Source organism: Poecilia latipinna, unplaced genomic scaffold, assembly GCF_001443285.1.
Source record: "Poecilia latipinna isolate Pla-1442-1.1 unplaced genomic scaffold, P_latipinna-1.0 Scaffold357, whole genome shotgun sequence".
NCBI lineage: Eukaryota > Metazoa > Chordata > Actinopteri > Cyprinodontiformes > Poeciliidae > Poecilia > Poecilia latipinna.
This window is the reverse complement of record NW_015112973.1, coordinates 131,569-143,464: the sequence shown is the minus strand read 5'-3', so window position 1 is coordinate 143,464 and position 11,896 is coordinate 131,569. Positions and strand designations below refer to the sequence as shown.

At 38.9% G+C, this 11,896-nt stretch overlaps 3 protein-coding genes across 8 annotated transcripts in view; 1 reads left to right on the top strand and 2 right to left on the bottom strand.

The window, feature by feature from the left end:
• The window catches only part of pip5k1ca (phosphatidylinositol-4-phosphate 5-kinase, type I, gamma a), a 60,137-nt gene extending 57,676 nt beyond the window's left edge, over positions 1-2,461 (bottom strand). For 2 of the 4 annotated variants that reach the window (XM_015036090.1, XM_015036089.1), the window contains exon 1: positions 2,089-2,221. In XM_015036090.1, the coding sequence (XP_014891576.1) occupies positions 2,089-2,221 (133 nt within the window). Of the gene's footprint in view, positions 1-2,088 lie in introns of all 4 variants that reach the window. The other 2 variants (XM_015036091.1, XM_015036088.1) reach the window with 2 other exon arrangements.
• Positions 2,462-4,325: 1,864 nt separating this feature from the next.
• gpx4a (glutathione peroxidase 4a) lies at positions 4,326-11,851 on the bottom strand. 3 transcript variants are annotated; one of them, XM_015036087.1, is made up of 7 exons: positions 11,813-11,851; positions 6,533-6,627; positions 6,302-6,446; positions 5,032-5,183; positions 4,819-4,843; positions 4,601-4,660; positions 4,326-4,395 (listed from the first exon to the last, which is right to left on the bottom strand). In XM_015036087.1, the coding sequence occupies exons 1-7, from the start codon at positions 11,834-11,836 to the stop codon at positions 4,363-4,365; spliced, it is 534 nt and encodes a 177-aa protein (XP_014891573.1). In that variant the 5' UTR covers positions 11,837-11,851; the 3' UTR covers positions 4,326-4,362. The 3 variants fall into 3 exon arrangements, with proteins under 3 accessions (XP_014891573.1, XP_014891570.1, XP_014891571.1); XM_015036084.1 differs by lacking the exon at positions 11,813-11,851 and adding an exon at positions 8,071-8,217; XM_015036085.1 differs by lacking the exon at positions 11,813-11,851 and adding an exon at positions 6,793-6,982.
• Positions 8,777-11,743, top strand: polr2eb (RNA polymerase II, I and III subunit E, b). The gene is made up of 8 exons (XM_015036083.1): positions 8,777-8,969; positions 9,365-9,539; positions 10,327-10,442; positions 10,547-10,627; positions 10,713-10,771; positions 10,878-10,956; positions 11,411-11,483; positions 11,605-11,743. The coding sequence occupies exons 1-7, from the start codon at positions 8,913-8,915 to the stop codon at positions 11,474-11,476; spliced, it is 633 nt and encodes a 210-aa protein (XP_014891569.1). The 5' UTR covers positions 8,777-8,912; the 3' UTR covers positions 11,477-11,483; positions 11,605-11,743.
• Positions 11,852-11,896: the final 45 nt, after the last annotated feature.

Below are 11,896 nucleotides of genomic sequence, written 5' to 3'. Positions count from 1 at the left end.
TTAATATATTAAAATATATATTTTAATATATTAATATTAAAATATTAATATATTTATTAATATTTATTAGTATAAATATTAAAAAATATTTATATTTATTAAATATAAATATTTTATATTTAATAACACAGCTATTAAATATAAAACTTCAGGTCTCCGTTTGCTAGCAAGGCAGCATCGCCAACAACAGCTTCTGTTAAAATCTGGTCTTCTCTCATAGCAAAACAAATGCAACGTTTGCTTCTGTTCATTGAATTGAGCACAAGCAGACCTGACTTCTCATGATTTCACCTGATACCTGACAAACATGCATAGTACGTAAATGAAGTCAGAAACCTACAGCAGAAGCATTTCTCCCCCAAATCTCATCACCAAGCACTCATTATTAGGGTGCTGTGGAGGTCCCCTGCAGGGGGGAGCTGATTTTATTTTCACTGCGGTTGCCGTTTAGTTATCTCTGAGCAGTGCCTAAGAATACACTTTGACTATGCAGCTTGGAATGAGCAGCCCAACAACAGGATCAATAGTGACAAAAAAATTTTTTTTCTTTATCAGTAGATATGAAGGTTATACAGCAAGCTGATAAATGTGTAGAAGCTGAGTATTTTTTGTAAGCGTAAACCTCAAAATGAAACAAACATTTTAATATTGCGAGCGTCAAAGAGGAGGATTACAGAAGTAGAGGAACGATATGCAAGAATTGTGGTGGATAGTAAAGTCACAGCTTACATTTAATTAAGGATTACGTTGGTTTTTCTTCTTCAAGGAGCTGCTTTTTCTACCTTGAGCAGCCGTTTGTCGGTTTTTCTTGTGTTTCCAGCTGGCTGTCGTGAGCAAACCCCTTCTAAAATATATATATATATTTTTTTTTTTACAGTATACCTGTAAAGTGTACATTAGCTTCGGTTTTTCCTGGCTGAAGTAACCATAAAACCCTAACCCTAACCCCCAATAAACCCACCATATATTACAATGTACAAACCGCTGGGGAAAGGGGGAAGAGGGAGTTCTTTCGCCAAAATCTTGGGTTTATATTGCTGACATTACACCACAGTTCACTTTCTTTTTTTGTTTGGGTGTAAAAAACATGTAAATCATCCATTTTCAGGGAGGGTGGCGCAATTGTCCACACTGTTGTCTCCCTGAAAGACGATCCAGGACCTTCGGTGTGAGGTCTGCATGATCTCCTTGTGTATACATTCGTTCTTTCTGGATACTCTGTCCTCCTTCCACCGTGCAAAAACATAATTTGTCACTTTTGACTTCATACTCAGACGTCAGAAAAACAGCAACACCTCCAACTGGGAAGGTTGGAATGCTTTCCAACTTGCACCTGAGACGCTCTCAACAACATTGAACATATAAGTGTGCATCCACCAGCAATCCTGCAAGAATTAAGGATGTACATGGTAAGGTGGATAAAATCAATTAATTTGACTTCATCAGTCTTTTGGGTTGAAAGCCTAACCCCATGGCTCAAATTCAAACCCAAAGCTGTTGTGTTAAATCAAAGCAGGGCATATTTCACCCTGTAGTGAATCTGGAAAAATGACACAAATTGGGTTTGTTTTTAATGAAGTGGTTTTTACAGTTCATGTTTCTCAAAATCAAATAGAAAAGTCTTCATTTATATATATGTATATTTTTATTTATTATTTTTCTAATTAACAAGAAGCACCCGAACGAAACATGCTGTCCCTGTTAGAGAGGTGGTCTAATATCCTAGCAACGCCTCTGTCTAGTTTTTATTTCCCCCAGCTTACTAGTACATTTATCAGCTCATACATATATAATAACGCCCATTTGCTTGTCTAATCTTGTCCGTGATTCGTTGTGTTTCTAGCCGCTCAGGATACGCAGACAACACGCTCCCCAGTGCCAAGAACTGCATGTTCATAACTTCACCTGCTCTGCTCACCCATTACCAAGCTACTAGCTTAGCTTTCCAGTTCCTGAGGCTAGCAGAGATGAGTCGGGACTTTCTGCTCACAGCAGCAGAAAGAGAAAATCTAACAAATAACAATAAGAAGGAGGAAAATAAACGAACATTAAAGAGGAATGGAGGTTAATGAATACGTGATAAAATACCCATGTCTGCGGCGTCCATCCCGTAGCTGACTCCCACAACCGTCTCCCCATCATCGGATGCTGTGGCTCCGGACAGAGGGCTCCCTTCCCCGGCCTCCGACAGCCCGACCGCTCCCTCGGCTGCTGCTTCCATTCAGCTTCCCGGAGGAAAAAGAAAACAAGCACGTCCTCCGAAAGACAGACCCTCTCAGCGGCGGTGAAATCCCGGCGGAAGGCGGAGGGACGCGTTGATGGATGTGTCACGGTAATCACCAGGAGTAATGTGAGACGGTTCTCAGCGACGGTCCCCTCATCAGTGCGGTGTTCCCTCACGAAGCAGCGCAGAGTCCGCTCGTCTTGGCTGCACTTGCTGCTGCCTACTGAGCAGCTCCCGCTGCTGCCGCCTGGTTGGTGCTGATAAAGGAAGCTCTGGCTCCATCTGCAGGCATGTGGGGGAACTGCAGCCAGGAACTCACTGAAAACTTGCATTACTGGACATTTTCAGTGTGTATCCCTTGTGAATCCTGGAGTTAGCAGTGGCATCTTTAACTTTATTCATTCTTGAATACTTTTATAAAAAAGACCGCCAGAAAACTGCACTATGGATTAAAGTAAAGTGATTCTAATAACTCAAGTAAACATATGCAGGTTTTTTTCCCCTCCCCCTTACCCAACTACTTCATCAAAACCCATCCTTAAATTTTATGTATGCAAATTGATAATAAATTCGTATTACTACTAATAACATTTTTTAAAGAAACAATGTACAGTTCAAACATACACACACAGACTCGTGCAATTCTTACCTGCACAGTTTTTAGCAGATTTTTCAAGTTAATATTTGGAAAATCTCAAGAGAGCTGCAGCTCCTCACATTATCAATATTGTACTGTAACAGTACAGTGAATTGGGATGGCACAATCTTTCACAAATGATATTCTCATTTTTTTAATTGTGGAATTAAATAGATTATTAAAAAGTTACAGCTTACATTGCAGCCTATATGTTGCAAATCACTAGATTCAAAATGGGAAATGTATAGTTTCTAGATATAGAAGTTACGCCCACAAAGATTTCTGTTTCATATCCTGGTATCCTATAAGGCTCTAAAAATCTATTAACTGTTTTCTAAAATATAGTCAAACATTTTTAAACTCTTCCCTCTCCACATTCAACTGGCATCCCGTTAACCATTTATTCACAGAAAGTCAGAACCCAGTCTTAAGTAAACTAAAAAAAAAACATACGGGGCCTGAACTGGAGCAAAAATATTTATTTATGAGCTTTTTAAAAGAAATTATTAATTTACTTTTGACCTAGAATTGTTTTCATTTGACCTATTCAGAGAGGAAATACTGTCCAACAAGCCCTAACCTGGTAGATTGTTGTTCAGTTGTTTTGGGCAGGAACGTGACATGAAGCTGGTCTGATTCATCTCATTAATTCAATTCCAAAGATAAATAGGTCAAACTGTTCTTGCAGAAGCTACAAACTCAATGCCAACTTCAGAAGCACTATGCCTGCCATATTTAGCTAAACTGCAAGCTAAGGAAAATATTAGAAAAGTTGGCATTTATTCACCACTATAATTATGATACACACAAAAAAAAACTTTAAGAAACTGGAAAAATGTAAATATTTCTTTATCAGTGAAGCGGTTCAGTTATGTGATCATTTGTTTTACTTATATGTTTGAATTTTTATTTTTTACTGCAGACAGTCGGCCAACATTTTCTTGCTGCTATTTATTGTTATTTCTTGGAAGGGTTTTTGGAAGTTGGCGTCCTGAGCAACTGCCAATATTGCCTATTCCTAGAGCCATCTATGGCTATCATTCAGTGGTAGTTATTTAATAAATAATGTCAACTAAACACAGTCGGCATGCTTTGGGCCCCTTTTAATCTCTAGCCAGTTGTGGAAAAGAGCAACACTAACGAGAAATCTCACAGACCAGACCAAAACTACAATTTAGATCTGAGCAAATTTATTAAGAAAAAAAAAAAAGGCATCATTTTATGTAGATTAAGAGAATTATTGATGTGCACCGGACACCCCGTCTCCTTCTCTCCAGTGAACCAGATTCATATCAGTTTTGAGATCCTTCCAGAAGGTTGGCACGCCCTTTTCATCAGGTCTGTCCTGTCCGCAATGCGGATTTCAGAACAGACCGTCACTGGTCTGGGATGGACCTTAACCATATGAATCGGTTCTTGGAGAGGCAAAGACACGAAAGGAAGCATTGGAGATGTAATATGGTAAGCATGGCATCAGTAGTCGAGGAATGATTGGGGTGTATTAAAGGTATTTGGGAAGATCCTTCTCCACCACCTGGAAACAAAGAAAGAGTAAAATGTCATCTGGGAATCTTCCAGTTTCTATGAATAATGAGACAGAAATTAAGTTAGTTTGTTCAATGTTTGCCATTTAACACAAGTTGTTGTAAAGGGAAGTTTGATCGAGGTTCCGTTTGATCTGAGCAAGTCTGTCACAGCTCAGATCAATTCGCCAACAGAGGGAAGGATTTTGTACGTACACTTGGATCGTCCAGGGGTCCGTATCTTTTCACCACCTGTCCCTCCCTGTTGATCAGAAACTAGGTACAAAAAAGAAAAGAAAACAAAAAGTAACTTAGCATGAGCTTTAAAAAAAAAAACACACCAAACAGTTAAGTAGTAAAGTAGTTTCTTATTAATTTAGAAAAAAAAAAAGAGAAAACAAGGTCAAACAATCTAAACTGTTAGTTGGGATTACCTTAGTGAAGTTCCACTTGATGCTACTGCAGGATTGAAAACAAAAGGCATGTCAGAAAAATAATTTCTCATTTGATTGACCTTCATTTCAGCTTAAATAAATCCCTGGTGCTAAAGTTGATTTTAAGATGCATTGTAATCTGCAGCTGTGATTAACTGGTCTCCAACTTTTACAGACTAGTGTCTTACTTAAATATTTTTTTTATCAACGTACTTTCCAAAGGTCCCCTTCCCGTTGGGCTGCTCCTTCATCCACTTCCACAGCGGGTGAGCGTTCTCACCGTTCACTTCGATCTTACTGAACATGTCGAACTGAGCATCGTAGCCCTGGGCGAACTGCTTGATCTGAGTCTCATTACCCGGCTCCTGCAGGTAAAAAACCAGAAAGCAAACGGATATGACGGAGACCAGTTAGTTTTAAAAAAACAAAATCAATACACAGTAAGGCAAGACAAAGTTTGAGTTCCTGGCCCATAGGAGCCAGGCAAGTGTTTAGCACTGTGTCAGCTGTGGAGTATGGTGGTGGTGGCATCATGCTGAGGATCTGTTTGCTGGACTATTGTTAATTTCTTCAACTTCAACTCTAATCGATAGATGGTTGAAACGTGGACACAGTGGGTATTCTAATGGGGCAATGACGACAAACAGATCAAAACTGGTTTCAACATGGCTAAAGCACAATAACATCAACGCACGCACACACACACACACACACACACACACCACCGCATGTTTGTTTAAAATTTGTGGCCAGGAAACCAACCAATTGAAATCAATTTAAATATCTAGATTCAAATAAAAAAAATCGTGCTTGTTGGCTGCTACAAAAAGCATGTTGTTGTACTGCAACTTCCTGGAATTTTTTTTTTACCAAACATCAGGTGGTTAGTGTTTGTGTTTAAGTTTATATAATTTTGATGCAAGGTGGACTAGATGAAGCCCAAAATAAATTGAAACTGGTGCTTCCAAGTCATGTTTTCAGAAACTGCTGATTTTGTGTCAGATTTCTTAAAAAAGAACAGATAAAAAAAAGAAGTTATTAATTCCCAAACTATAAACTACAATGATGCTAATGAAGACTGTGTGAAAGTTGCTGACCGGTACTGTCTGCCACAGAACAGACCTGAGTCACAAAAATATTATAATATTTCTTTCATGGGCTGAACCTACACTTACTTGAAGGTATCTTTCTCCATTTACGTTCTTATATTACACAGAGCTTCAATAAGCTGGCAGCTTCTGGATAATTCTGCTGACTAACAGGCAGAGATCCAAAATAAACACATTCATAAAAGCCTTACCTAGTATATGCCAGCACTGTCCCCAGTGGGAAAACACTTACATCTGTAACTACGTCTGCGGTCGTGTAAATTGTAAAATCTGTTATCAAAGTCTATTCGTTTTAGCATGAATTATTTTATTTTTTTCAGGTCGTAGTCCAGCTTTGCATCAGTAAAATACGATTTAAGTTAATTTAAACGTACCTGGTTCCCAAACTGGTTGGATGGGAAGGCAAGGATGCGTAAACCTCTCTCAGCGTACTTGGCGTGCATCTTAGCAAGCTGAGAGTAGTTTACAGGAGTTTTACCTCATTTAGAGGCAACGTTGGTGATGATGACAACATTTCCTCTGAAGACACACACACAAAAAAAACACATTAAAGAAAGATACTGTAGCTGTCACATTAAAAGAGAAATGATCACAATCAGACTTACCTGTACTTCTCAAGGGACACCAAATTCCCATCGATGTCTGTTGCGTTAAATTCATAAATGGACGTAGCTCTCTGCCAGTCCTCGATGGGGGTAGACTGTTGGGGGGGCAAAAAAGGGGTTAAAATGATATAAGAGCCACGTCAGCATTTCTACTTCGAATTACGTGCAAATGGGGATACAAATACTGAAAAAATAGCAAAGTTATGAATAAAAATTAGATTAAGATTCAGCATTTGAGCCCTAATTTGATTCCGTCTTACCATCGCCTGCAGCAGGACAGAGAGCAGCACTGTGCACCCTGTCAGGCGCATGATTGCCTCTTACTTTGTTCCTCTGAAGACAGAGAGAACAATCAGCTCTCTACGCCTCGCGATCTGTCACTAAAGCTTACAGCCTCAGACTGACGCAGATAGAGCGCACACCAGGTGGTTCACAATCTACCAGGGGGCGGGCGCAGATTTACAGAAATGATAAGCTGTGACTCCTTGGTTCTAAACAAATAAATCCAGATCAGAAGGGCACATGTCCAGCAGTCCATAGTTCAAAGTTTTTTGATAATCTTGGGGGGGGGGGAATTGAGCTGCATGCGGCCCCCGGGGCAAAGAGAGGTGGTCAGAGCAAACACACTCAGACTGTTTGTGTAACGCGATTTAATTAAAAAAAATCTAACTGGAAACCAGACACGTTTGGGGAACACATGCAGGTTGAAGAAGTTCATCTGAGTGCCAGAGCTTAAAAGCAACCAAATCATAAGCCTAGACAACAAAAGAGTGTGTGTTTCCAAGGCGTTTTCAAGCAGCGTTATGCAAGCTGATGTGGGAAATCTCCAGCGTGAGTGCCGAGAAAAACATTATTCAATAAAAAGCAAAATGACCTCGATTTGGAAACATGTTCAAAAGATTTAGAAGGATTTTTCTTATATCATGTTCAAGCAAGTTTGTGTAATATTCACCCTTTTCATAACAGTAATTTACTAATACAGAAAAATTCATACAACTGGAAATGTTAGTTATACTGTTATATTTTCTTCAGAGACTTTGAAAAACTTTTTTTTCATTCCAATTCCAATTTATTCCATCAAACATAACTGCGATAAAACACATTTAAATGTATGGTTGCAATGTGAAAACAAACAAGGGTATGAATGTTTTTTTTTAAGCTGTGATTCAGTTATGCAACATGACAAACGGAACATGCAGCTGTGTTTTTAAATGATGCGGTTATCAGCGGTGACATGACCCAGAGGGCAAGAGGGATATTGGCTTGAGTGTCATGAAGTATAATCTTGTTACTTTGAATATTTGTCCGAACCAAAGTACACTGTCTGTGCAAACTGTTTATAGAGAGGAGCAGTACAGGGGTGTTAGCCAGCTAGGGAGCCCTTGAATGCTAATCAAAGGCTCGCAGCATGACGACACTAAGAAAAACAAGCTAACAGAAATATGATGTTACAGCTGTGGAGGTTAGCTTGCTCATTGTTAAGCAAGTTTGACAATCTCGCACACGAAAACACATCACGTATCAGAGTTTTACGTTACCGTTGTAGATAAAACAAAGTACAGTATCAGCGCCAACAGCGACCCAATGCTCGCCAGAGTCCCTACTGCAAAAATAACATATAAGGGTCTCATTTTGGGCAGTTTTGTATAAATACGGGGTCCAACTCCATAGCAGCTGACCGTGACTGACTCCGCCCTGCTGAGCGATATGTTGTGAAAGAGCTGGAGAGGGCGGAGCAAATTGTTAATGTATTATTATTATTATTATTATTATTTATTCATTTAGCTAACGTTAGCGTTAACGTCGCCGCCATATTGTGATAGTCATGAGTTATTTTTGTTGCAGTAAATCCAAAATTGTATAAAAGCCACTGGCGCATGCTATTTTAAAAGCAAGATTTTACGTAACACCATTTGAATATTTTTTCACAACAATATTGCAATAATAATCATTAATATTAATGCCATATTATGGCAAAGACCATGACCCTGATTTTAACTAAAACTGAACTGAACAAAGTGCATTGTGGAGCTGTATAAGAGTTTTCTGTATTACAAGCAAAAGATAAATATAAAATTACTTGAACGTGAACTTCTGTGAGCCTTTTAACCAGAAAAAAACATCCGTATATGAGAAAACAAAACAAGATACCGTTTCCGTTGGGGAATTAACACGACGCTGCCACTCACAATATGGCAGACGCACTGGCCATGTCTATGGCACTGGCGATTCATGTCTCACAGCGCGTGACGTCATTACCCTGCGTTGGTAAAGGAAAGCGTGTGTCGCCTTGTCCAAGACGAGGATCAAAATTGACATATCCATTTAAAAAACTTAATACTTTTTGCACATTTTGTTCATTTGGGTTATTTAAGGCGGTATGGATGACGAGGAGGAAACTTACAGGTTGTGGAAAATCCGCAAAACCATCATGCAGGTGCGTTAGATTTGAAAGTTATCTTCCTTAGCATGTTAGCTCGGCGAGTAGCTTGTTTCAATGAAGAGCTCTTCGTGGTGATGGAAATCCTGGTGTTTCATAGAGTTTTGTACTCTTTTTTTCTTGCTGACATTTAGCATTTTCAGTGTAATACAGTAGCAACCTATCAAAAATAAAGCTTGAAAAATGAATAACAGATTAACTAACGATACAGTTTGAGGTAAATATTCTCGCTGTAACGTTGCTGGACTCCACTGACTATCATTATTTGAATATAAGCTTACGCTAAAAGTAAGAACCAGTGATGGATAAAGTCTATATAGTGGGACTGTCAGACAGGACAAACCTGCTCTAAATAAATAAACAAACTAACGTTGCTTCTGATTCTCCCACAGCTCTGCCATGACAGAGGCTATTTGGTGACACAAGACGAGTTGGATCAGACTCTGGAGGAGTTCAAGAGTCAGTTCGGAGACAAGCCCAGCGAAGGTCGACCCAGACGTACAGACCTTACGGTGCTGGTGGCACATAATGATGATCCCACAGATCAGATGTTTGTTTTCTTTCCTGGTAAGGTTTTGCATTTACCGTTCAGTCTTTAAACGGTACTGTGCAAAGTATTTGATTTACTTTGAAGGATTCAGAAATTTTGTGTTTTATTGACGCAATTTTGAGCAAAAAATAAATAAATACAAAATTTTTCTTAAATTACTTTGAAGGTTTATGTTAAATATTATTTTACTTCTTACTTTTAATCTACTTTTTTGTACATCATTTTAATATTTTTAGATTATATTTGCTTCCCAGTATCAGCACAAACACACACTGTTAATTTGTAACCCTCTAGTTATGAATTCATAATGGCTTTTGCCAGCATAATAATAATAATAATAATAAATGATCATCTTGAAATTCCTTCATTTTTTTGTATTAGAAGAACTACAAAATGTCTTTTCCTTTATATGTTCTAGCTAAAAAAAAAAGTAGAAATCAGGAGGTCAGAGCTTGGTAGAAAATGGTCTAGTTGACAAAAAAAAAAACCTAAATGAAACTGAAGTTACATCCTTTACATATTTCAAGTGAGAGAAGAAATCTTAAGAAGACTTGAACCAGAAACTGAGATATGCGATACTATTTTTTATTTTTTTTGCAAGATTTATCTCATATTCAGTGTCAAACTGTCCGATCAGGTGTAAACAGTTCTAGTCTTTTCCTGAGAGAAAGACGCAAAGATATTCAAGTTCTAACTTGAACAGGAAGAAATGAGGCACAGTGATTGCAAATATTACTGCTTTATTTGAAATTTGATCTGATGGGTGAAAGAGCTTCGTCTTCATCGTTTTGTCGTCCCCACCAGAGGAACCCAAAGTGGGGATAAAGACCATCAAGATGTACTGCCAGCGGATGCAGGAGGAGAACATCACCAGAGCCATCATTGTGGTTCAGATGGGCATGACGCCCTCGGCCAAGCAGGTGAACAACTCTCACACTCGTGCAAACGCTTCGCGTGAGAAGGTTTGGAAAAGTGACCCTGTCCTGGATGTTTTTCTAAATCTGTTTATCAATATTTGTTGCAGTCTCTAGTGGACATGGCACCCAAGTACATATTGGAGCAGTTTCTGCAGCAGGAGCTGCTTATTAACATCACAGAGCATGAGGTAAACAACAATGAGTTATTTTTATTTTTAACGTGAACTAAAAACGACGACGGTTTCAATTCTGCATCCTGTCTCTGACTTTCAGCTTGTTCCTGAGCACATCGTCATGACGAAAGAGGAAGTGACTGAACTTCTAGCCAGATAGTATCCTGATCGATCCTCCTCTGCAGTTTGTGTTGCAATGTGCCGAGAGGTTTTATGCTTTGTTTTCTGTTTGTGCCTTTGTTCTCCTTATCCTCTTTTAATTTAGCAAGTTAAAGGAAAGCCAGTTACCAAGGATACAGGCCGGAGACCCCGTGGCTCGCTACTTTGGATTGAAGAGAGGACAGGTAAACATAGACGAGCACTATGCATTAAATACGAGTAGAAATAATCTGTGACATCTGACTGGGGAAACTCCAGCAAGGTGACAGGCAAAACCAAGCATGCAAATTCCCACTCAGGTAGAAAGATCGAACCATAAAAATAAGAAATGCATACACCCGAAAGCGGTTTTGACATTTAAACAACTGCATAAAGGGTTCAGTCAGTTCTGTAAAAATGTTTTTCTCACGGGTGCAGCTGCAGACTAACAGCGCTAACCTCAAATGTTCTCATCAGCCACGATTCACTTCAAAATGAACTCTCTGTTTACTGGAACTTTTATGAGCAGCACAGTTGTCTGATTTGAATAAATGTTTGGACAAATGCAAACATTTGTCCAAACAAATGTAACATCAGCAGTGTTATGGAAACATCATTAAAAAAAAACCCAAATGGAAGCTGTTTTTGTGAATTTCACAGGTTGTGAAAATCATCCGACCCAGTGAAACTGCTGGCAGGTACATCACCTACAGGCTGGTCCAGTGATGGACAGGTACGCAAAACAACTTTTAGGACATTACCCATTTTAAAAATCTCTAAGCCATCCATTTGTATTTCAGGTCTTTCCGTTTTGAGTTGCAGAGTCTGACGCACGTCTCCGTTTTGTTTTCCAGTTCTTCTGAATCGACTTTCAGGACCGCTGAAGTCCACTTTTTGCTTGTGGATGGAATTTCTCCTTGTTTTTAACTTCTTTAGATTCCATTTTTATTTGTATTTACTGATTTTTGTAAAATAAAGTCAATTCAAATATGGTTGCCTGAATCTTTAGTTTAGAGCAAAGTTTTACCGGTGTGCAGAGCTGTGTCAGAATGCAGTGCCTACCTTCTTTTTCCTTTTAAAAGGCATGCTGCTGCTGTCGTAGGCTGGAGTTTCTAGTGCTCTGAATTTTTTTTTTTTTTTATCATC